Source organism: Hyperolius riggenbachi, chromosome 4 (genome assembly GCF_040937935.1).
Source record: "Hyperolius riggenbachi isolate aHypRig1 chromosome 4, aHypRig1.pri, whole genome shotgun sequence".
Taxonomy (NCBI): Eukaryota; Metazoa; Chordata; class Amphibia; order Anura; family Hyperoliidae; genus Hyperolius; species Hyperolius riggenbachi.
The window spans coordinates 241,340,421-241,366,353 of record NC_090649.1 but is presented as its reverse complement, the minus strand read 5'-3'; the positions used below and the strand labels follow the sequence as shown (position 1 = coordinate 241,366,353).

The window sequence follows — 25,933 nt, the reverse complement described above, 5'->3', positions numbered from 1 at the left end:
GGGAGAGAGAGGAGAGGCAGCAAGACGGTGAGAGAGAAGAGAGGCAGAAAGACGGGTGAGAGAAGAGAGGCCGGAAGACGGGGGAGAGAGAAGAGAGGCAGAAAGATGGGGGAGAGAGAAGATAGGCAGAAAGATGGGGGTGAGAGAGAAGAGAGGCAGAAAGACAGGGGGGGAAGAAGAGAGGCAGAAAGACAGGGGAGAGAGAGAAGAGAGGCAGAAAGACAGGGGGGGTGAAGAGAGGCAGAAAGACAGGGGGGGGGGAGAAGAGAGGCAGAAAGACAGGGGGGGGAGAAGAGAGGCAGAAAGACAGGGAGGAGAGGGGCAGAAAGACGGGGGGAGGTGGGGCAGAAAGACAGGGGGAGAGAAGAGAGGCATTAAGGTAAAGAGAGAAGAGAGGCATTAGGGTAGAGAGAGAAGAGAGGCATAGAAAAGAGGCATTAGGGTCCAGAGAGAAGAGAGGCAGAGAGACATCCAGTGAGTCTCTAAACAATTTCCTGAGATCCTAATACTAGTGAACTAAAACCTTGCGCAGTGCTGTACTTGTGTGCAAAAGAAAGATAGTGAGTAAGGTGGTGGATGATTCAAGGGAACACAGCTTTCCAAAGTAAAGTGCTTGTGCTGAGGAGGGTGTGAGGTGACATGGGATCCTGGGAAAGTTAAAGACAGTGGAATGCTATAAGACAATTATGCAGATGCATATCGTACCCATGGCTGCTGGAGACTTAAATAATATGGTGCTTATTGTGGCTGTAGGAGGGAGGAGGAGGGTGAGGACTGCACAGAGGGAGGATAGGATCAGATATAGGAAGCTTTACACAGACTAGTATTTTTTACAGCCTGTTACTCACTCCCCCTGCTCTAAGTAGAAAAGTGCAGTGCTCTGGGGGTTACTCACCTCTCCATTTGCTGCTGTTTTGCCCCCCACCCCCATTGGAAGTGACAGCAGGCAGCTGTTTCCCTTTCAGGACAAAGTATGTGCCTCGTGGTTACCTGCAAGCTGGAAGAAGGAGAGGAAGAGTGAGAGAACGAGTAACAATAATAATGCAAGCTGCTGCTGCCTCGCTGAAATAAGCTGAACGGGACAGTGTTTTGGGGGAGGGCTCGCAAGGCTACTCTCTCCTTTCATTGGTGGGAGAGACGCACAAGCCCAGAAACACTGTCACTGATTGGTGGGCGGGAGGGAGAGAAGGAAAATTAGACCTAATGCTTTTTCTAAATCTTACCCATGAACTGGGGTACTAGGCTGCGCTACCGTGGATTGCAAAGGCACACGATCAGGCAATTCGCTGCCTGTTCATATATGGACGGATGGCAGCCTTGATGGGCTGGCCTTTTTGACACCCCCCTGCATGATGTCACCCGGTGCGCCCCTCCCCTCTGCGCCCAATTAACAGGACACCACTGGGAGAAGCAACATTGAGGGCCTTTCTCTTGATCAATATATATTTTTCAAATAGCTGTTTTGAGTTCCTCCCACATACTAAAAATATGATATGTGGGCAAGGTACATTATGCTTCTCCTCCCCAACCCATGCAAAAATTACTGAAGAATAGATGCTATCTGAGCTACAGTGTAATTTTACTTTGTAATAAAATTGCCCTTTTTATATGCGCATAGGGCCGGTGCTGCCATTGAGGAAAAAGGTGCAGTTGCCCAAGGGCCCCAACCACTCCAGGGGCCCCGTGCCACCAGACCCCCCAGGTGGCCTCCCCCTAACTGCTCCTCATGTCAACCAGATGTTTGGTAGTTTGGCTGCCTTGAAATATCTCACCTGTCTTGGCTGCTGCCATGTCCCAATCTCAGTATTCAGCCTGTCTGTCTCTCTTCTCTATGCCAGCACATGTTATTTATACATAACATGTGCCAGAAGGACAAGACACAGGCAGCTGGGCTGAAGATGAAGATTAGGATGAAATAACTTCTGGGACAGGTTACAGGATTACCAGGCAGCTGTACCACCTAACATGCTGAACTATGGGGCTACAGGGAGCAGTCATGGGGAGGTCAACTGAGGGGTCCAGCAATGTGGGGGACCCAGGAGCTAACTTTGATGGGAGCTAGGTGGCCCCAAGTTACTTTTGCCCCAGGGCCCCGCGTGGCTTAAACTGGCCCTGGTGAGACTTCAGGACCAGGCCAGAAAATATGTCCACCCCTTCCTCCCTCACTAAATTGGTCCCATTGGTCAACAGTTACATGAAATTATTGATAGAGTAGTCAACACTAGTCTTCAATGACTCTTCAAGTACTTTTATTATTTCATTTGAAAATCAGGACTGTAACTAAGAGTTGCGGTAGCAGGAGTATGACAAATATTTCAGGGCAGCCAACATTCTCTGGGAGTGGCAATACAGCTTATAGTCAGTATAGTGACTATTTTATTTTGTGGTCCAATAGTGTTGTTTCAAGATACAGCATACCAATGCGGTTGGGCATTTTATTTTGTGATCTGTTTTTGTACTTTAGAAGGAAAATAGCAATTAAATGTATTTTGTCATTTCAGGTGCAGATGATTCAGATGATTCCATGGTAATGACGTCATCTATAGAATCAGTCCCAGTCATAGGTATTAAAACACTACCTTCATATCAAGATACCAATTTATCAGTCTTGACAACTCAAGAAATGGAATCAATCATACAAACCACAGAAACCATGGTACTTTCTGGACTCCCCATTAGCTATGATGCAATCAGTTCCACCGCTGCTCCAGATCTTATAGTTACACCTTCAGGAACTACATTACAAGACACAAAAAGCGCCATAGTAACTAGTCCAGAGTTAATGGAAGTGACTAAAGCGACTACTCAAGGATTTGTTGATGTTTTTAGACTCACAACTCCAGCTGTTGCTGCAGCCAAAGATACAGTGGTAGAAAATATAGGTGTGCTTGAAAGCACTACTTCAGAAGCAATTGGAGAACTGGCAAAGATTACTACAGGGGCAGCTGGAGTACATGAAGAGACTACTGCAGGGGCAGAAGGACTTCTTCAAGAGACAGCTACAGGAACAGAGGGACTTCTTAATGAGAAAGTTACAGGAGCAGATGGACTTTTTAAAGAGACTGTTCCAGAATCAGTTGGAGTCCTTGAAGACTCAACTCAAGAAAAAATTGCAGTCCTCATTCAGACTACTCCCCGAGTAATAACCCAGTTCGACAAAACTACTCCAGAGGCAGTGCTTGCTCAAATGACTCCAGAAGTAATTGCAGTCCTCAGCCATACTACAGAAACTGAAGTGCTTAAAGAAACTACAACAGAACTTATTACGTTTTTTGATGAAATCACCCCTGTGTCAACACAAACGTATGATGATAGGGACTTCTACACTGTAATGCCAGATACCACTACTGGTATGACTTCCTTAATAGGTAGTTCCACTGTGCAAGAATCTACTCTTAAAGAGACTCTTATTTATGAAGAAGAGCTTTCCACAGCCTCTGGAATGGGAGTATATGATGCAGACACAGATACTCTTCCACATAATACACCAGCTTCCTCCTCATTGGAACAATTATCAAATACAACACAAACTACTTTTGACAAAGGAAAAGAGCTTGTTGTGTTCTTCAGCCTGAGAGTAACCAATATGCCATTTTCTGATGACCTATTCAATAAAAGTTCTCCAGAATACAGAGCACTCGAACAGCAGTTTCTGCACCTGGTGGGTAAATATTTAGTCCAACTCTAAAATAGTCACATTTTATGGGCAAGTCTATGTTGTAAAAGTTTGCAGTGAGCTGGTATGAAAATGATTTCTCAGAGCTGCAGAGAAAAGACCATAATTATGCTTTGAATGTCTTTTATTAACATAACGAAAAAAAGTAGAGGCAGCAGACGGCACATATTTACATATTGTGTTGCATACCCTGTACTCAGAATAGCAATTGTAAAAGTAAGAGTAAATCCTAATCTATTGTGTGGAAAGAGACAACTATCCACTGAATTATGGCCTATACTTGTAAATATACACAGGTGATTATAGTTATCTGCTGACAGAAGTGATAAATGGATGTTCCTGCATATAATTAAATCATGGCTATGAAATGAAAATGTGCTAATCGGTTATTAATATTATGTAATCATATATCATTGACTTGAGATGCTCCATGAGATTCTAATAGTGTCAAGTTAATTTTATGTAAAATTAAGCAGCTTGAAATGGACAAATCAGAATCCTCAGCTACTGCATTTGATTGGTCCACTTTCAAGCTGCATACATTTAAATGAAATGTACATAGATTTGCATCAAATCAAAATTATTAGCATCTCATTTATCATCTGTAGCACTGACATAATACCTCGTCCATAGAAAAGTCATTAACTGTTGTTCAGAGGAGCTGACAATCTAACTTCCATTGTCATAGTCTAATGTCCCTAGTATAGTCTAAGGAAGTTTTGGGAGAGGGAACAAATTAAATTATCAGTAAGTTTTTGATAGGTAATATTACGATTATGGATCCCACAAGGGATGAGCAAGGACGCGAAATCCTTCTGGAGTGTGTGGAGGGCGCAGGCTGTCTATTGAGGGGTTAACTCACCTAAGCCACCACCTCTCCTCCGGTGTGCCCCATACCTCACTTCATTTCCTTACACTTCCACCTTCAAAACTGGAACTTCCACTCTGAAGGCAGAAGAGTAAGAAGATGGAATGCTTCAAAACAGGCACTGTGGGTGGTAAGGGTGGGAAGCCCTGATCTAGGGCACTGCCTTTTGGAACTGCAACCATGTCAAGCACACTTTAACCACTTGCCGACCGCACACTCATACCGTGCGGCGGCAAAGTGGTAGCTGGAGGACCAGCGACGCAGATCTGCGTCGCCAGGTGCCTCCCTAATTAATCAGGAAAGTCCGCTCGCGCGAGCGGCCGTTTCCTGTTAGATCACGGAGCAGGTCTCCGTGAATAGCCTGCGAGCCGCTGATCACGGCTCGCAGACTAAATGTAAATGCAGGAGACATTTGTCTCCTTTGTTTACATTGAACGGCGCTGCTGCACAGCAGCGCCGTAAGGCAGATCGGCGATCCCCGGCCAATCAGCGGCCGGGGATCACCGCCATGTGACAGAGGACATCCTGTCACAGGCTGCACAGGACGGATAGCGTCCTGTGCAGCCCCGATCACCAGGGGGGACAGGTAGGAGAGGGAGGGGGGGGGAATTTCACTGCGGAGGGGGGCTTTGAGGTGCCCCCCTTGCAAACCTCAGGCAGGCAGGAGCGATCAGACCCCCCTTGCACATCATCCCCATAGGGGGGAAAAAGGGGGCGATCTGATCGCTCTGCATGCACCCTGATCTGTGCTGGGGGCTGCAGAGCCCACCCAGCACAGATCACAAAAAACAGCGCTGGTCCTTAAGGGGGGGGGGGGTAAAGGCTGGGTCATCAAGTGGTTAAAAAATAAACACAGCTCCAGGGATCCAGACTCCGTGTAGTGCCATTAATTTGTCAGTATTTTTTATGTAAAATATAATGATACACACAAAATATGGTTGTTCCTTTGTCAACCACTTAAGTAGTGGCAGGGGTATTTTCTTACTATTCTGAAGCATGAATTCACTTTCTTTGCATTCTGTAGGGATTTCCGCTGTGTTCTCCAAAAGCTATGTCTTAGAGTTTCAGGGGTTATAGGCTATGCTTCCTTGGGGGAGCATTATAATGGCACTTTCCTAGAAGAATAAGAGATGCCTCTGAGGATTAATAGTAGAAGTCCTGTTACCTCTGGTCATGACCGCACTCTCCTTTTGCATTTCTTGGTAAAAGTTATTAGTGAGACATACTCTTTGTTTTGAATCTACTTGAGGATGCCGATTGACCCAAATCCTCTAAACCTTATGGATTACAATCCCGCTGTGCCACTGCAAACACTAGCCGAACAATGAAGAAAGGTGTCATTTCATTGGGTTAAAATAATTACAACTATCTGCTAGCCAGAAGTATTCTGTGCCTGACATTCTAGATGGGTAGACCAGTGCTGTGCTGAGGAGATAGATAGGACACTTTTGGAGGGAACAAATAACTGATTTGTACCACTGTGTAGACCTTATCATGCAGAATTTGCACAGTGTGGCTTTTCTCCCTTGCGAGAGATGATATCACTGCTCACAATACCAGGAAAGGTGTGAGTATTTGTAATATCTTTAGCAGAATAATTATGATTTACAGATAAATGAAACGGTTAATAAACAGCAGTGTAAACCTATCCAATTTCTGCCATAGTCTCCATCCAAATGTTATCACTTCTTCTCCTGCTATGGCAAATAAACCTCTCTCTGTTTAGCAACAGGAGGATTTTCAGCCTAACACCCACGTGATTCTCATGACTTCAAAGTTTTCAACATGCATACATTGTCAGTGCTTTAAATAGTGAAGTAAATGAAAGTACAATTTTTTGCCACACGTACTAAAAGTACCTTGCTCTTATTTGCAACTAAGTACACATAGTTCTAACCTATGTATAACTGTTCTGCACAGCACACAATACACCCTATAAATCACATAACTAACTTCCATCTATCTCTCCCTGAAGCATATAGTTCTCTCCCTGTCTCTGTCTATCTAGCTCCTATCACACAGACAATGCAGGAGGAAATGAAAAAACCCTCCCTTCACTCCCCTTTATATCTGTCTGTGGTGGGGCCTGTTCTCATTGGCTGCTGGGGCTTGCTGTGCATCCTGGGAGTAAATGATTTACTCAGCAGACGTCTTTTTCACCCTTCCCACTGAAATTTTGGCACCGTACCGCCCCCATATTTTGCCTGCATTCCTGGACAGTGGCATGCGAAAGTTCTTTGAAAAATAATGTGGCTCTGAGTTCTTTTGCATCACTAATATTTGGCTTGCACTCTTACCTCGCTCTCCAGGTACAACTCCCAGCCTGGATACTATCTGCATGTGGTTTGTACTGTATGTACCCCATCCGTTTGCATGGGGGTTTTATCTGGGCACTCAGTTTTCCTCCCACATACAAAATCAGATAGTCTAAGTGCCTACACTTTAAAGGACAAATGAAGTGAGAAGAATATGGAGGTTGCCATATTGATTTCCTTTTGAACAATGCCAGTTGCCTGGCAGCCCTGCTGATCGATTTGGCTGCAGCAGTGTCTGAATAACACCAGAAACAAGCATGCAGCTAATCTTGTCAGATCTGACATTAATGTCAGAAACACCTGATCTGCTGCATGCTTGTTCAGGGGCTAGGGCTAAAAGTATTGGAGGCAGAGGATCAGCAGGACAGTAAAGCAACTGGTATTGCAACTGGTATTACTTAAAGGGACACTTAAGGCTCGTGAAAAAAATGAGTTTTACTCACCTGGGGCTTCCACCAGCCCCCTGCAGCTGTCCGGTGTCCACGCAGTCTCCATCGGACCCTCCTGGCCCCGCCGGCAGCCACTTCCGGTTTCAGTGACAGGCGCCGACAGGCTGGGAACGCGAGTGATTCTTCGCGTTCCTGGCCACAATAGCGCCCTCTATACTGCTATTGTGACCAGGAATGCAAAGAATCACTCGCGTACCCAGCCTGTTGGCACCTGTCACCGAAACCGGAAGTGGCTGCCTTTCAGGACCAGGATGATCTAATGGAGACTGCGCGGGCACCGGACAGCTGCAGGGGGCTGGTGAAAGCCCCAGGTGAGTAAAACTCATTTTTTTTCACGAGCCTTAAAGAGACACTGAAGCGAAAAAAAAATATATGATATAATGAATTGGTTGTGTACAATGAATAATTACTAGAAGATTAGCAGCAAAGAAAATATTTTCATATTTTTATTTTCAGGTATATAGTGTTTTTTCTAACATTGCATCATTCTCTAATATGTGCAGATTACACAACACTCAGCATTCAAAATGATTCTTTCAGAGCAGTCTGTGAACTAATGACCTCTCCTCTGCCAGAGGAAAAGTAAACAGTTGAGATAATAAAAGTCAGATAACAGCCCTCTCCACGACTTTTGAAAGTCGTAGAAATGAATGGCTTTTTTTGCATAGAGATAACAACTGGAGTTTCTTAACTCTTCCTGTACTGGAAACAATTAGACTGATGTATATGATCTTAATGTTTTATTTCTTAGCTGTACTACACATACAAATCATAATATCATAATTTTTTTTCCGCTTCAGTGTCTCTTTAAGTGTCCCTTTAAGAGGAAGTAAATATGGCAACCTCCATATACCTCTCACTTCAGTTGTCCTTTAAGAGTTTGACCCTAGCCTCCCCTCCCAAATTGTTTCTTCTAACTTCTAAATATTTATTGGAAAATAGTTTGTAGTAATTCTGATACTTATGTTGCATTACCTTTTTCTTACGCACTTGGTGTTGTTATTATATTATACAGCACTACAGAAGATGATGGCGCTATATGAATCAATAATGTTAGTGTTTTTATCACAACCTCAAAATTGGTTTCTCTTGCTTGTACTTATTTATAATTTCTTCATGCTTATTCAGATGGGTCACCTTCAGTCTGTTCTGAGAAATGAATATAATTTCTACAATCTTTGTTATTCTTATAGCTGCTTCCATATCTACAAACCAATCTCACTGGATTTAAAAACCTTGAAATCCTCAACTTCAAGAAAGGAAGTGTGATTGTAAACAGCAAACTGAAATTTGCTAAGCCTCTGCCGTATAATGTCACCAAGGCAATCCACTGTATTCTGGAAGAATTCTGCCAAACTGCAGCACAACTGCTCAACTTACAAATTGACACCTCTGATCTTGACATCGAGCCAGGTAAGAAATCACCAGGCCAGAATTCCTCGTTTGAAACGCTGACAGATGACCAAATTATATGTAGAATTTATTTATATTATTACACAGGATATAGTAAAATATAAAACATCTCAGTTGCTGTTTAGATGTGCTAATATCACCCAAGACAGCACTAAGATGTCTCCAGTCTCAACCTATAGCTATGATGAAAGGTCACCAGCAGATAATATAACTTGAAATATATGATTAATATAGAATTATTGACATTGAAGGACTGCATAGGATCAGATTTTCATGATAAAACAAACTACAAAAAATGGGAACATAATTACACAAGGGTCATACAGAAATGATTAAGGCTGAGCCTGGAACAGCAGCAATATAAGCGTCAGGGGATACTAAAGTCATAACAAATGTTGGAACACCACCATTGATATACACTGTCGCATCGATGAGCAATACACAGGGCACAGGACCAATATATACTACAGAGTAATTGTCGGGTATAAAATAAAAAAAATCTATTCTTTATTTTTATCTGGTAAACAAGTAATAAGGGTGCTAACCAGGCAGTACAAAAGGTAAAAATCACTCTTATTTTTCTTCTCCATAAAACATCATTGCCTAGTTTCCCTGGCTCTTATTTGGTACATCTGCAACACCAAAGGAAGTTATACAAATGAGAGTCCAAAATGACAGGCCCTATAGGTAATAAAATGCATTGTACGCATGTATTAAAATACTCCAATAGTATGTTGTAAGTGGGGGTCTTATGGTAGTGAGTACTCCCCTATGTAGACAGGCACTATATAGTGCTGCAACCAGATCCCCTTCTACCCCATCACAAGTACAGGGGAGGGGTGTAGCTATCCCACGGTTAAGACCGGCATCTACATATATGATTCACAGATTGGGATTTGGGCAAAAACACTGTTCAGAGGCAAGCAGGATTTGTGGTTTGCCATCCACAGTGTACAGGTTAGAGCCCACCAACACTATGCAATAAACTAGTGAGAGACATAGAAAGCAGTGCTAACCTACATACAATGCTGAAAGAGAACCCGAGGTGGGTTTGAAGAATATTATCTGCATACAGAGGCTGGATCTGCCTATACAGCCCAGCCTCTGTTGCTATCCCAAACCCCCCTAAGGTCCCCCTGCACTCTGCAATCCCTCATAAATCACAGCCATGCTGCTGACAAACAGCTTGTCAGAGCTGGCTGTATTTATCTCTATAGTGTCAGTCTGCTGCTCTCTCCGCCTCCTGCAGACCTCCAGTCCCCGCCTGCATCCCTTCCCTCCCTGCTGATTGGAGGGAAGGGACAGGGGCAGGGACCGGAGCTATGCGGGAGGCGGGGGAGCAGCTGAGACTGACACTACAGATGTAAACACAGCCTCACAGCACGGCTGTGATTTATGAGGGATTGCAGAGTGCAGGGGGACCTTAGTGGGGTTTGGGATAGCAACAGAGGCTGGGCTGTATAGGCAGATCCAGCCTCTGTATGCAGATAACATTCATTAAACACACCTCGGGTTCTCTTGAATGATACACCTAGACATGTTTCACCCAAATGGCTTCCTCAGTAAGTACTTTACATATATACAGTACACAAACAATTGTATACAGTCCCACCACCCTAGAATAGCATGTCCCCCACAGTATAGCCCCCTGTCAGAGCACCTATAGGGCCTGTCCTTTTTGACTCTAGTTTGTATAATTCATTCCCCTGGTACCCATCTCGGCCAGCGTTTGCAACAAAGGAAGTTGCAGGGCATGCTGGGTTTTTTTTTCTTCTTTACTTTTTCTTCAGACTTAACTAATGTAGCCTCATTGGCTGAAGCCTCTTTCCCTCCTGTTTTCCCCTCCCACACCTCTGTTCCTCTCTGATTGGCCAATATTTCTCAATGCACTTTCTACTGCTGACCTGGGTGGGAGTGTATGAAGACTGGGAGGGGGTGGGAAATGCATATACAGACAGAGTAAGAGAGGAAATGATGTCAGGATTGGCTTCAAGATAGACACAGACAAAATAGAAAATCCTAAGAAGGATTTTCTCTTTTTTTACTATAGAAAAATCACTAAAATCAAAATGTTGACAGTGCAATGCATATGTTATGTACGTAGAGCAAGTATTTCTGGCTGCCAGCTCCACTTAAAGAAAGGAAAGAAATACTGGAAAACCACCAGAGTATAAAAACGTATTACAATTATTTTTATAATATAGTGTGAATACAAAGATATTTTTAATACATGTATTAAATAAACAAAACACCCACAACAAGAATAAAAAAAAAAAAAAAACAACAAAAAATCCCATTGACTATCCAACTCATATAATACTAGCAGGGGGCTCTAATATATTGAAAAGTGTAGCTTTTCTTCTCCCCTCACTCCTGTTACACCACGGGCAGTATGTACTGGTAATGATATACTGCACCTTATGTTATACACTATTTTTATTCAGTCATATTGATAACAGTTTAATCCCATTGCATTCATTTACTATTCATTTTTAGTTCTGATAAATCCTTACAGAAAGAGTTATTGATTAGAACATTGATCCTCTACTGAAAATGGGTAGCTACATTTGTTGACTTTATTTATTCCGTCTTCTGGATTTTTCAGGTAATAATTAGCTATCCCATTCACTTTATTTAGTGATTTTTTTCTTAGGGGTTTATTATTTTACAGTCCAGATTCCAGCACTCTGGGGGCTGTTATTGCAGCTTTTAGACATATTTACCAATTCCTATACCTGGAGGCATTTTCCTGTACATTAGTTGCACTTGCTGGTTATTAGTAGTATCTCAGGAGAATAGTTATGTTTTGGGGCCTTTTGTTTTTAATCTTGTTGGTATGTTTCTTAGGTTTCTTTTTTTTTCAGAGTAAATGAGAATCAGCATCAACAAAGAAAGGTTAGTTAAGGTTATTTACACATGGAACAGTGAACCAGTAGTGAATTATAGTTATATCTATGGGTATATCCCAGTAACAACTTATGGAAGGTGATTAGCACGGCTACAAAAAGAGGACAAATATTGTGCCCACCTATGTAAAATGAGGTGCGTAATACAAAGTGTAGAGCGCATGTTGGAAACAAAGCAGGATATTTGGGTGCCCGCCACCGACAGAAACTTGGGCGCTGCCATAGGCGAACTTTATAAATTGTGGCTATACTTTGAAATTTGGAGGCCGCGCCACCCATTATATAGTTATCGTGGTGACGTGGGTGGCCAAGTTTCACAGTATTGCCGCAATTCGTAATGCTGCCTATGGCGGCGCCATAGCATTATCGTAATTGCAGCAGATTGGCAGCAGGGGTCAGTTAAGGTTAGGCATAGGGTGGAGGTGGTTAAGGTTAGGCGTGGGAGGTGTTTTTATGGGTTAGGTGTGGGTATTGGTTAAGGCTAGACGTGAGGGGTGTTTTTAAGGGTTAGGCGTGGGGGTGGTTAATTAGGGATGGCCCGAACCTCCGATTTTAGGTTCGTGAACCTCCTGCGAAAGTTCGGTTCGCGCAAACTTTTGCGAACCACAATAGACTTCAATGGGGAGGCGAACTTTGAAAACTAGAAAAATTTATACTGGCCACAAAAGTGATGGAAACGATGTTTCAAGGGGTCTAACACCTGGAGTGGGGGCATGGCGGAGTGGGGTACACGCCAAAAGTCCCGGGGAAAAATCTGGATTGAACGCAAAGTAGCGTTTTAAGGGCCCAAATCACATTGAATGCTAAATTGCAGGCCTAAAGTGCTTTAAAACATCTTGTGTGTGTATACATGGATCAGGAAGTGTAATTAGAGTACTGCTTCACACTGACACACCAAACTCACTGTGTAACGCACCGCAAACAGCTGTTTGAGTAGTGACGGCCGTACTGGACTGGTGCGCACCATGCCGAGAGTGCAGGCCGTGGCAGTTTTCAAGCCCATATGGTCGCCGGGCTGAGGTAGCTGAATGACAGAACAATGACTGTCCAGCTGATCAAATTTGGCCTGTCCACAATGAAGCAACAACCTTATTATCTTTGGTGTGCCACCCCCCGAGACACTTATATAGCCGGCGGTCATTGCTTCATTGTGATACGCAAGCCGCTTCACAGCGGCAAGGTAATGATCACAAAGGGGAATGGGCACATGTACATGACTTTTGTTTTGTTGTTGCAGCCGCAGTGCAGCCAGAAAAATTAGGCAGGCATGTACACGCACCAGAAAAATTGTTATAGTGGCCACTGCTAGCAGCGGCCTAAAAAATTCAGGAATCCGCCTGGAGTCCCGGACCCTGTTGGTGGTGGCGGAGAAGGCAGTCAAGCGGCCTGTGGGCAGAGGTGCTGTGAGGGGAGCGACTTAGTCTTGGGGCAGGCAGCCAGTCACACGGCATGCAGGCAGAGATGCTGTGTGTGGGGACTGACTTAGTCTTCGGGCGGGCAGTAGCCCTCCGAGATCCATGCCTCATTCATTTTGATAAAGGTGAGGTACTGAACACTTTTGTGACTTAGGCAACTTCTCTTCTCAGTGACAATGCCTCCAGCTGCGCTGAAGGTCATTTCTGACAGAACGCTTGAGGCAGGGCAAGACAGAAGTTGGATGGCAAATTGGGATAGCTCTAGCCACAGGTCAAGCCTGCGCACCCAGTTGTCCAAGTGTTTATCACTGCTCACTGTCTACATCCACACTTAAGGCCAGGTAGTCGACTACCTGCCAGTCCAGGCGTTGGTGGGGTGTGGATCCGGAAGCGCTAAGTCGAGGCGTTGGACTAAAGAATGTCCACATGTCCGACATCAACATGAGATCGCTGTAGCATTCTGTCCTTGCCTGCATGGACATGGGAGGAGGATTACTGGCAATGGAACCTTTATTGCGTTGTGCTGTGACATCACCCTTAAACGCATTGTAAAGCTTAGTTGCCAGCTTGTTCTGCATGTGCTGCATCCTTTCTGCCTTCTGGTGAGTTGGTAACATGTCCACCACTTTGTGCCTATACCGAGGGTCTAGTAGTGTGGTCACCCAGTACAGGTCATTCCCCTTGAGTGTTTTTTCATACGGGGGTCCCTCAACAGGCTGGACAGTATGAAAGACGACATCTGCACAAAGTTGGATGCAGACGTACTATCCATCTCCTCTTGCTCTTCCTCAGTGACGTCAGGTAAGTCCTCCTCCTCCCCCCAGCCAGCCACGAACAATACCACGGGAACGTCGAGCAGCACAAGCCCCCTGCGACGCCTGCTGCGGTTGTTCTTGTGCCGCCGCCTCCTCCTCCTCCAAAGAAACACCTTCCTCATCATCCGACTCATAGAAAATTGCTCCTACAACTGTTCCTGCCATAACTGTTCCTCTTCACGCTCCTCCACAGCTTGATCCACCACTCTAAGCACGGCACGCTCCAGGAAGTAAGCGTACGGGATCAAGTTGCTGATGGTGCCTTCACTGCGACTCACCAGGTTGATCATCTCCTCAAACGGCTGCATGAGTCTGCATGCAGTTCGCATCAGTGTTCAGTCCGGGGGCCAGAACATCCCCATCTCCCCAGATTGTGTCCTTCTACTGAAATTCTAGAGGTACTGGGTGATGGCTTTCTCCTGTTCTAGCAGGCGAGAGAACATGACCAGGGTGGAATTCCAGCGAGTCGGGCTATCACATATCAAGCGTCTCACCGGCAAGTTGTTTCTCCGCTGAATGTTCGCAAAGCGTGCCATGGCCGTGTAAGAGCGCCTGAAATGCCCACACAACTTCCTGGCCTGCTTCAGGCCTAAGCCTGGGTACTTTGACACAAATCTTTGAATGACTAGATTCAGCACATGTGCCATGCAGGGTACATGTGTCAGCTTTCGCAAATTAAAAGCGGAAAGGAGATTGCTGCCGTTGTCACACACCACGTTGCCGATCTCCAGCTGGTGCGGGGTCAGCCACTGATCCACATGTTTGTTAAGAGCAGCCAGGAGAGCTGGTCCAGTGTGACTCTCTGCTTTGAGGCAAGACATGTCTAAGATGGCGTGACACCGTCGTACCTGGCATGCAGCATAGGCCCTGGGGAACTGGGTCTGTGTAGCTGGAGAGGAGATCACAGCACCAGTAGAGTTAAACTGCCACTCAGTCAAGGAGGAGGAGGAGGATGACAGCGAAGAGGATGTAGCAGGAGGAGAGGAGGTGGCAGGAGGCCTGCCTGCAAGCCGTGGAGGTGTCACAAGTTGGTCCTCTGCACAGCCATGTACTCCCTGCTTGCCATCGGTCACCGGGTTGACCCAATGGGCTGTGTAAGTAATGTAGCGACCCTGACCGTGCTTGGCAGACCAGGCATCCGTGGTCAGGTGGACCCTTGACCCAACGCTGTGTGTCAGAGATGACACCACTTGCCTCTCAACTTCACAGTACAGTTTGGGTATCACCTTTTTAGAGAAATAATTGCAGCCTGGTATCTTCCACTGCGGTGTCCCAATGGCCACAAATTTATGGAAGGCCTCAGAGTCCACCAGATTGTATGGTAACAGCTGGCGAGCTAACAGTTCCGCCACGCCAGCTGTCAGACGCCGGGCAAGGGGGTGACTGGCAGATATTGGCTTTTTCCGCTCAAAGATTTCCTTCACGGTCACCTGGATGCTGTGGGCAGAGGAGCAGGAACCGCTCAAGGGCAGAGGTGGAATGGAGGACGGTGGCTGTGATGGTGCAAGGGAGAAAGCGGCTGAAGGAGGAAGAGGAGAAGGAGGGTGGCTTTTCTTTTGTGTGCTGCTTTTGATCAGGTGCTCTTCCCATTGCAGTCTGTGCCTTTTCTGCAAGTGCCTTCGTAAGGCACTTGTCCCTACGTGGGTGTTGGCCTTTCCACGGCTCAATTTTTGGAGGCAGAGACAACAGATAGCATTGCTCCGATCTGAGGCAGACACATTAAAACATTTCCAAACCGCTGAGCCCCCCTGGGGTGATGGCACTATGGTGGAATCAGCAGCTGACGTTGAAGGGCATGTTGGCTGGCTGTACATAGGTGGCGATACATGCCGCCGGACACTGCCACCAGCGGTTTCTGATGACGAGTTCCCCCTGCTTCTTTCAGCAACTCGTCTCCTCCTACTCCTCTCTGACTCCCCCTCTGAACTGTCCCCCTGTTCATCTCCTCTATTGGGAACATACGTGGGATCCGTATCATCGTCATCATCATAATTATCCTGCCCAGCTTCGCTTGCCTCAGACACCTCCAAAACTGCACCAACAGCAGGTACTTCATCATCTTCACACGTTATGTCCATAGTGTCGCCGCCTAACTCAGACATATGAGGTGGTGTAACTTGCTTAGCGCCTTCATCTGGTTGTTACAATAATGGCTGGGAATCAGTTAATTCCACACCAATTAACTCCTGCGAAGTGTCAAATGCAACGGATGTGGTGCTTGCAGTAGCGCTGGTGGCTGCAGAAGATGAGGTGTTCTGTGTTAAATAGTCAACCACGTCCTGACAATCTTGGGAGTTGATAGGACGTGCCATCTTCTGAGCACTGTACTTTGGTCCAGGGCCGCACAAAATCACATCAGCACGACCTCAAACAGACCTGACGGATGGCCTTCCTCTGGGTCTGCCTCTACCTCTGCTTGTTTTGTCCGTTGTGTCCATATTGGGGGGGAATGAAGTGAAAGGTATGCACTGACTTGACTAATACAATGTGCAGTCACACAGGTGCAGTTAACAGGTATGCACGGAGTGGTATATCACACTGCGTGCACTCACGTGGGTAGGTGGGTGCACTGAACACAAAAGGTAGGTATATGCAGTGATGATGTGGGTGCACTGAACACAACAGGTAGGTATTTGCAGTAATGAGTATTACAATGTGCACCTGTCACACACAGACAGGTAGTGGACAGGCACAGTGACACTGCGTGCGCTCACGTAGGTAGGTGGGTGCACTGTGAACAACAGGTAGGTAGGTATATGCAGTGATGGGTATTACAATGTGCACCTGTCACACACAGACAGGTAGCAGACAGGCACAGTGACACTGTGTGCGTTTAACTCACGTAGGTAGGTGGGTGCACTGTGAACAGGTAGGTAGGTAGGTATATGCAGTGATGGGTATTACAATGTGCACCTGTCACACACAGACAGGTAGCGGACAGGCACAATGACACTGTGTGTGCTCAACCAACGTAGGTAGGTGGGTGCACTGTGAACAACAGGTATGTATGTATATGCAGTACTGGGTATTACAATGTGCACCTGTCACACACAGACAGGTAGCGCACAGGTATAGTGACACTGCGTGCGCTCACGTAGGTAGGTGGGTGCACTGTGAAAAACAGGTAGGTAGGTATATGCAGTGATGAGTATTACAATGTGCACCTGTCACACACAGACAGATAGCGGACAGGCACAGTGACACTGTGTGCACTCAACTCATGTAGGTAGGTGGGTGCACTGTGAACAACAGGTAGGTAGGTAGGTATATGCAGTGATGGGTATTACAATCTGCACCTGTCACACAGGGACAGGTAGCGGACAGGCACAATGACACTGTGTGTGCTCAACTCACGTAGGTAGGTGGGTGCACTGTAAACAACAGGGAGGTAGGTATATGCAGTACTGGGTATTACAATGTGCACCTGTCACACACAGACAGGCAGCAGACAGGCACAGTGACACTGCGTGCGCTCAACTCACATAGGTACTAGGTGGGTGCACTGTGAACAACAGGTAGGTAGGTATATGCAGTAATGGGTATTACAATGTGCACCTGTCACACACACAGGTAGTCACTGAATGTGCTGGGCCTGGCAGTGGCACACACACAGTATGAATTATCAAGGCTATCTATGCAACACAAGTGTCAGTGGGACACACAGAAAAAAAATAATATTCAAAAGAGCTGTTGTGGGGTGCTATTTTAGCAATACGAATCAGCATGGAGCAAGCTAACAAGCCTACAAGATCCTAACTAATCTTTCCCTATGAGAGTCTGCAGCAGCAGCTGTCCCTTCTCTATTTACTGCAGGCACACGAGTGAGTATAATGGCCGGTGGTGCCTGCCTTTTATAAGGGGGGGGGGGAGTGGCTCCAGGAGGGAGTGTAGCCTGATTGGCTACAATGTGCCTGCTGACTGTGATGTAGAGGGTCAAAGTTGATCCTAATGGTGCATTATGGGGGCTACCCGAACTTCCGGAAAAGTTTGCGGTTCTCCGCAATCGCGAACCACCGGAAGTTCGCAGGGAACCATTCGCCAATGAACCTTTTAGGTCATCTCTATGGTTAAGGTTAGCCATGAGGTGTGTTTGTAAGGGTTAGGCATGTAGGGGGGGAGGGTTGAAGTTAAGTGTGTCGGGGGAGTTTTTAAGGGTTAGATGTAGTGAGAGGGACAGGTAAGGTTAGCCATCAGTGAGGAAGGGTTCTATGTGAGAACAGTGTTAACCAGTTGAGGACCACAGGCTTACACCCCACCCCCTAGTGACCAGGCTATTTTTTGCAATTCAGGCCACTGCAGCTTTAACAGCTTGCTGCAGGGCCATACGATACAGCACACTAATGAATCTTCCCCCTGTTTCTGCCCACCAACAGAGCTTTCTGTTGGGGGGGCTCTGATCGCTGATACAGTATTTATTCATTTTTTTAAAAACATAAAAATGTGCATTTTCTTTACAATTAATTCCTCCCCCGACAGCCAATCACAGCGATCGCCTCCCATAGGCACCTATAAGAGCGATCGCTTTCCGAAGCATTTCAGGAAACAGCCAAGTGGCAGGGCTGTCCCCAGTACATTGCTGCGGTAGATCGCAGCGCTATACAAAGCAAAATATTTTTTTTTAACTTCTAATGGCTTGCCAGCTGCGATCGTGGGCTGGCAGGCTTATCTTGGAGCGGAGCTCAGTAACTAAAGTGGAGATGTGCGAGCGATCCCCACTAATCTCCACCCCCAGGACTTGATGCCAATCAGCGTTAGGCAGTCTTGGTGGAACCAATTGGCGTTACGCGGTTGCAAGGAGGTTAAGTGAAGCTGTAGTTAAATATCGGTATTATTTACCGATATTTTACTACAGTAATTTACACTTTTAAAACTTAAAATATGGGTTAATTTTACCAAGATTCCACTTGCCAAAATTGGGTGCCCAAATTTCCTTGTGCCCCTTTTTCAATGCATGTTGTTGGAAGTAGGTATAAGGCAGCAGTCCACAAATTATTACTACATTTTCTGACTCTTCACACAAGCTCCAGGGCTTACTGTCACATGATTAGTTACTTCCCTGGAGTTCTTGCAAGGTTTTAGAAAATACAGTGATCATATGAGACATGCTGCCAGTACCTGTAGAGTTAGCTGTGGAGTAGAGACATGCATTCAGAGCACACACCGTACCCACACATGCTGTCAATGGGAACACTGCATTTTGGGGGTGAAGGGCAAGGGTAAAAGAGAGGTGTGTGTGTGTGTCTGTGTCTGTGTCTGTGTCTGTGTCTGTGTGTGTGTGCGTGCGTGCGTGCGTGCGTGCGTGCGTGCGTGCGTGTGTGTGTGTGTGTGTGTGTTTTTCAGTAATTCTTCACCTCACTTAACCTACCTGGTGTTAAAGGACAACCGAGGTGACATAATGAGATAGACATGTGTATGTACAGTGCCAAGCACACAAATAACTAGGCTGTGTTCCTTGTTCCTTGTTCTCTGCCTGTAAGAGTTAAACATCAGGTATGCAAGTGGCAGTTTCTGTCCTGGCCAGGACTGGGTCAGACTATAGCATAACCCTCACTGATAAGTAATTACAGCCATAAAACACTTTCTTGTCAGTAAATGGCTTCTGAAAACATAAAAGAGATAAAAAGGGTCAAGAATTCATAGACTGGAAAACTTCGATGAAGGTGTCATTGAGCAGAGACAATGAAACAGTAAAAACTTAAAAACTAGATTTAAATATAAAATAAAACTAACTAGCTAAAAATGTCATTTTTAGGAGGAGGATAGATACAATTGTTTTTTCATCAGTTTATTTTCACCTCGGATGTTCTTTAAGGACAGGCCTGAATCATCCATAACAAAAACTAGCTAGTAATGGTAAGGACGTGTCAGGCTCATGCAGCAATTGCATTTACTCGCCTGTGGCGTCGCTGATGTGCGGGATCCCTCACTGGCACCTTCTGGCTTCCCTGCAAGTGCATTCCCGACGTCTTCTCAGCATTCAGCGGCGATCTCCATTCTTCCTCCTTTGTTGCTTCCTGTCCCTCGGCGATCACATGTCCCTGGGCGTGTCCCTGTGATGGCGCTGCGTGCACATACCTTCTTTTTTTATATTGTACGCATGCTTGTGGACAGCTTGCAAGACCACAACTTGCAAGCGATCTGCAAAAATGCTGAAGAAACATTTTAAAAAATTGTACCTCTTTTAGTACAAAAATTGCACATCAATTAAACGCAGTGGAGTTTAATCAAATGACGCCACATGGTTAGCAGTGAAACATTTCCTCAAACGCAAAAAGAAAATCTCCAGATGACAAGCTTCATTTTCCTGTGGCTACAACATGGCCTGGATAAATGCGAATGCTAACAGACAGGATGAGACTCAGCTCTGTGCTGGAAAAGAAAATCCCTGTCAGATTAGTTTCAGATAATTACAAATGTGTATTTGTGACTGGTACTCCTTAAGCCTCCCTTTACAGAAGGTGGTTTGGTTTCCTGCTTATTCAGCAAAGCTCCCGAGCATTCCGACATAAAACGGGTTGAAAGCCATAGCCCTAGGACCTAACAATTTGTCAGTGCACTGTATACACAAGCTGCTGTCTGGAGAAAGCCAGCCTATGCACAGAACTGTAGCTGGGTGACTAGAAAATACTTTTTTTCCCTGACAATGTAATTATGAGAGCGGTTATGCAGAACTTTCAAGCGTTAATAGGCTCTTAGGATTCTTTTGATGCCATAGTAGATACTACAGTGTACAGCCGTGAAGTAACAGCCGTGAAGTAACAAAATAATGGTGTGAAGTATTTAATAATCTATGAATCTGCATCTAGGAACAGGAAATGCAGTATCAGATATTAGCGTTTTAATGGCTGTATAACTATATTGATCAGTAATTACACAATATAAAATGTATGTCGGGTTTGGAAACAAGGCTGAGCCCCATAACAGTATGCATCATTAGTGTAATGGCTTCACTCTCTGCATCTTGTCCATCTGGCAAGTTGGAGGATTTAATGATATTGTTTTAAAGTACAAGTATCACAATATTTGTATTATAAATCATAGTGGAATCAGTATTACCTATCTGGAGAATAATTACCGTATATGAACAGTAAAAACTTTGGATTAGTGCCCTCAATAAATAAAAGAACACGATGTTTAAAAGGGCTCTGATTTAAGTGTAATACTTCAAGTATACAGTTCGAATTAAGCTTGCATTGGTGTGACAGTCCCTGCTTACAAAATGAAATTGCCTGAGATTAATTTCTTGACTACAGGAATCTGTTGTAGGATGCAAAGGACTCATTAACCACCCTGGCCTTCTATTAATTGCGCCAGGGTGGCTGCGCAGCCCTATTTTGTTTATTTTATTTGTTAAATCATGTAGCTAGCCTAGCGCTAGCTACATGATAGCCGTTGAGCAGCGGCATCGCCCCGCACCTTCGGATTGCCTCCGGCGATCAGAGCAAACAGGAAATTCCGTTCAGAAAGGGATTTTCTGTTTGGCTTCTCCCGTCACCATGGCGACAATCGTGATGACTTCACCGAAGTCATCGACGTTGTGACGATAGAGGGAGTCCCGATCTACCCCTCAGCGCTGCCTGGCACTGATTGGCCAGGCTGCGCAAGGGCCTCGGGGGGGGGGCAGCTACGTAGTCGGGTAGCGGTGGATCGGCGGCGATCGCGTCCAACACGCAGCTAGCAAAGTGCTAGCTGCGTGTTTAAAAAAAAAAATTGTGAAAATCGGCCCACCAGGGCCTGAGAAATCTACCGCGGCGATAATGGACGAGCTGAGCTCGTCATTACCGCCAAAGTGGTTAAAGGGAATGGATGTTTCCTGTTAAACAATACCAGTTGCTTGGCAGTCCTGCTGATCTCCTTGGCTGCAATAGTGGCTGAATCACACACCTGAAACAAGCATGCAGCTAATCCAGTCTGACTTCAGTCAGAGCACCTGATCTGCATGCTTCTTAAGGGGCTGTGGCTAAAAGTATTAGAGACACGAGATCAGCAGCAGAGTCAGGCAACTGGTATTATTTTAAAAGGAAAAATCCATATCCTTCTCAGTTTAGGTTCCCTTTAAAGCTTCAGGGATAGATCATTTGATCCTCAGGTGAAGTCTGAGATGGTGCTTCATGTGCTGAGTCAAACTTGCTCTGAACTGAGGGTCCATAAGTGAACTGTGCAGTGTCAGGACAAGGTTTTCCTTGTACACTTTGAGCGACATTACATTCTCTATCAGGTCACTGTACAGTCCTGACTCTCTCAGTGGTCACAGAACAGCCCAAATTTCCATTACGGTAAAAATAGAGTTTGAATTGTTCAGTTATAGTGCAGCCATGAGGTCTGTTACTAGTCAAGGGGCTTGATTCACAAAGCGGTGCTAACTGTTAGCACGCCTGTGAAAACCCCCTTAGCACGTCTAAACGAGCTTTTCGTGCGTAAAACTTTACGCGCGCAAAACTGTACGCGCGCACTGCACAGTGCCCATTAAAGCCTATGGGACTTAGCGCGCGCATACGACTTTGCGCGCGCAAAACTGTGTGCGCGGTACTTAGCGTGCAATCTGATTGAGAAAACCGGTGCTAACCTACTTACCACCCTGGTTAGCGCGCCTAAAGACTTTAGACGTGCTAAGTAGGTTAGCACCGCATAGTGAATCAAGCCCAAGGTGTGGTAACTGCCTCAGTCATTGCAGTGCAGTTTCTAGGCTAAAATGCACCCAGGGCGAGGGTGTAAAAATTGCGCCCCCCCCGAAGCAAGGTATGGGTGCCCGCAGTATAGGTTAGCCAGATCTAGTTGCACTCAGTATAGGTACCCCCAGTATAGGTAGCCAAGAATAGGTAATTCAGTATAGGTAGCCAGCTATAGGCCCCCAGTATAGGTAGCCAGGCATAGGGGAGCCAGTATAGTTGCCCCCGGTATAGGTTAGCCAGGTAGGTGCCTCCAGTATAGGTAGCCAGTATAGTTGCCCCCAGTATAGGTTAGATAGGCAGGCACCCCCGGTATAAGTTAGATAGGTAGGTGCCCCCAGTACAGGTTAGCTAGGTGGGTGCCTCTAATATAGGTAGCCAGAATAGTTGCCCCCAGCATAGGTTAGATAGGTAGATGCCCCCAGTATAGGTTACTTAGGTAGGTGCCTCCAATATAGGTAGCCAGTATAGTTGTCACCTGTATAGGCTAGCTAGGTAGGTAGGTGCCCCCAATACAGGTTAGATAAGTTAATGCTCCCACTATAGGTTAGATAGGTAGATGCCCCCCAGTATAGGTTAGGTAGGTGCCCCCCAGTATAGGTTAAATAGGTAGGTGCCCCCCAGTATAGGTTAGATAGGTAGGTGCCCCCAGTATAGGTTAGATAGGTAGGTGCCACCCAGTATAGGTTAGATTAGGTAGCTGCCCCCCAGGTTAGATAGGTAGCTGCCCCCCAGTATAGGTTAGATAGGTAGGTGCCCCCCAGTATAGGTTAGATAGGTAGCTGCCCCCAGTATAGGTTAGATAGCTGCCCCCCAGTATAGGTTAGATTAGGTAGCTGCCCCCCAGTATAGGTTAGATTAGGTAGGTGCCTCCCAGTATAGGTTAGATTAGGTAGGTGCCCCCCAGTATAGGTTAGATTAGGTAGCTGCCCCCAGTATAGGTTAGATTAGGTAGGTTCCCCCCAGCATAGGTTAGATAGGTAGGTGCCCCCCAGGATAGGTTAGATAGGTAGCTGCCCCAGTATAGGTTAGATTAGGTAGCTGCCCCCTCAGTATAGGTTAGATTAGGTAGCTGCCCCCTCAGTATAGGTTAGATTAGGTAGCTGCCCCCTCAGTATAGGTTAGATTAGGTAGCTGCCCCCCAGTATAGGTTAGATTAGGTAGGTGCCCCCCAGGATAGGTTAGATTAGGTAGGTGCCCCCCAGGATAGGTTAGATAGGTAGGTGCCCCCCAGGATAGGTTAGATAGGTAGGTGCCCCCCAGTATAGCTTAGATAGGTAGGTGCCCCCCAGGATAGGTTAGATAGGTAGCTGCCCCAGTATAGGTTAGGTAGGTGCCCCCATGATGGAGGCTGGAGCCGCAGCCGTGGGGAGGGCAGCCCGACCTCTCTCTCCTTTCCTCTCCCCGGGCCGCCCTCTGTGCGATCCCCCCTTGGACTGCAGAGTAATGCAGCAGGGAAGCGCTATACAAAACTACTCACCGCCCTGGTTCCAATCGCTGCTCACTTGCCGCCAGTCTCCTCTTTCTGCATAGACGCTGATACACACGCTGCTTCCTGTTTAGCCGGAAGCAGCGTGTGTGTGTGTATCAGCGTCTATGCAGAGAGAGGAGACTGGCGGCGAGTGAGCAGCGATTGGAACCAGGGAGGTGAGTAGTTTTGTATAGCGCTTCCCTGCTGCATTACTCTGCAGTCTGAGGGGGATCACACGGAGGGCGGCCCGGGGAGAGGAAGGGAGAGAGAGGTCAGGCTGACCTCCCCGCGGCTGCGGCTCCCCCCTCCATCACAGCGCCCCCCTCCCAGCAGCGCTCAGGGTGCCCGCACGGGCCGCACGGCCATAGAATCGGCCATGAGTCATTGGTCAAAGTGAGATCACAGTCTTTGTTTTTCTGGAAGTGAGGTCAGAGTCAGTGGTCACAGTGCATACAGATGGTCAATTAGATGCTAATAATTCAAAGTTGATGTCATTTTTATACAAATGTATGAAGTTTAAAAAATGAAATGGATAAATCAAATGCCACTTGCAAAGTTTCATAAATTTACATAACATTTGCATAAAATCCTTATAAACTCAGTATTCTTAGCACATCGCTAACCCTCCCTACTTGGACAGCTGGGAAAAGGAATTGTGTGATAGATATATTATAGACTTGTAAGACATGTACTATACATGTCATGCTGAAAAATAAAGGCTTTGTACAGAGTTACTATTCAAACAGACCTGCAAAATCAAGCAATGAAAATGTGAAGTTACTTAAAGAGAATCTATTCTCTAAAAGTCTTACAATAAAACGCATACCATTCTATTCATTATGTTCTCATGGGCCCCTCTGTGCTGTTTCTGCCACTCCCTGCTGCAATCCTGGCTTGTAATTGCCATTTTTATGCAGTGTTTACAAACAAAAGACATATCAAGTGATAGAAGTGATAGAAGTGAGAGAAGAGCTCAGTGTGTGAGTCATACAGAGTGTGCAGGGGGCCTGGAGAGGGTGTTTATAGCTTCTATCCAATCACAAGCAGCACAGCACATTCCAGCCTGACTGCCTGAGCCCGACAGAGCCAACAGAGGAGAGAAGATTAGATCCTATAACAGAGATAATTGCCACTGTGCAAGTAGGAAAGGCTGCAGTAAGACAGAGCACATTAGAACAGCTATAGGAACTTATACGATAGAAGAAATAAGGCTCAACATTTTGTTACAGAGTCTCTTTAAATTAAAATATCTGTTTTGACTAGTCCACTAGTCCATTCCTTTTTGTTTATATTTATTTTAGGCCCTATAGAATCCCTGTTGCAGTGGCATACTGAGCTGATTCAGCCGTGTTTTGTTTTAAGGCCCCCAAAAATATCCTTTACAAATTGAGCACCTGCACTGCAACCATAAGTTGCTTTCCAGCACAATTTCTCTTGGCCACTGGTGCATAGAAGCATAGATGACAGGCAATGCATTGTTCTGAGCTATTGCATACACGTTCACCAGTCAAAGTCACATTAAATGATCAGGAACTGCAAAGGCATCTAAAATAAAGATTAATTTTTGTAATTACTTGTCGAGAATGATTTGAGCAAGGAGAAGCTTGGAAAGCCATGTTAAATGAGGTACATGATGTAGAAAAAGAATATTGTTTACTGTAATCACTGCACATACACATTGTTGTATTACTTTACTGGTGTGTGCTTATTTCCTGTGATGACATTGTAAGCATTAAACAGCAGCATTAAATGCTATCAGAAATGTAAATGACCAGGGAACTTGTCCTTCAGACAGTGGCTGCCAACTCCTAGTAAATATTCAAACACTAGACCCATTTTTTCCCTGTAAATGAAGGAAACAAATCTGCTGTCTGTAAATGTCTCTGCCTGTCCCTTCTTCCTGCAGAAATCAGCATAGAGTGTACTCTAGGTATAA

The 25,933-nt window shown here is 45.6% G+C and overlaps 1 protein-coding gene and 1 long non-coding RNA gene across 3 annotated transcripts in view; one reads left to right on the top strand and one right to left on the bottom strand.

Annotated features, from left to right (window-relative positions):
* The window catches only part of IMPG1 (interphotoreceptor matrix proteoglycan 1), a 538,528-nt gene that overhangs the window by 425,626 nt on the left and 86,969 nt on the right, over positions 1-25,933 (top strand). For both annotated transcript variants that reach the window (XM_068281513.1, XM_068281514.1), the window contains exons 13-14: positions 2,502-3,661; positions 8,502-8,721. In XM_068281513.1, the coding sequence (XP_068137614.1) occupies positions 2,502-3,661; positions 8,502-8,721 (1,380 nt within the window). The remainder of the gene's footprint in view (positions 1-2,501; positions 3,662-8,501; positions 8,722-25,933) is intronic.
* The window catches only part of LOC137571828 (uncharacterized), a 65,294-nt gene that overhangs the window by 22,718 nt on the left and 16,643 nt on the right, over positions 1-25,933 (bottom strand). The window lies entirely within an intron of this gene.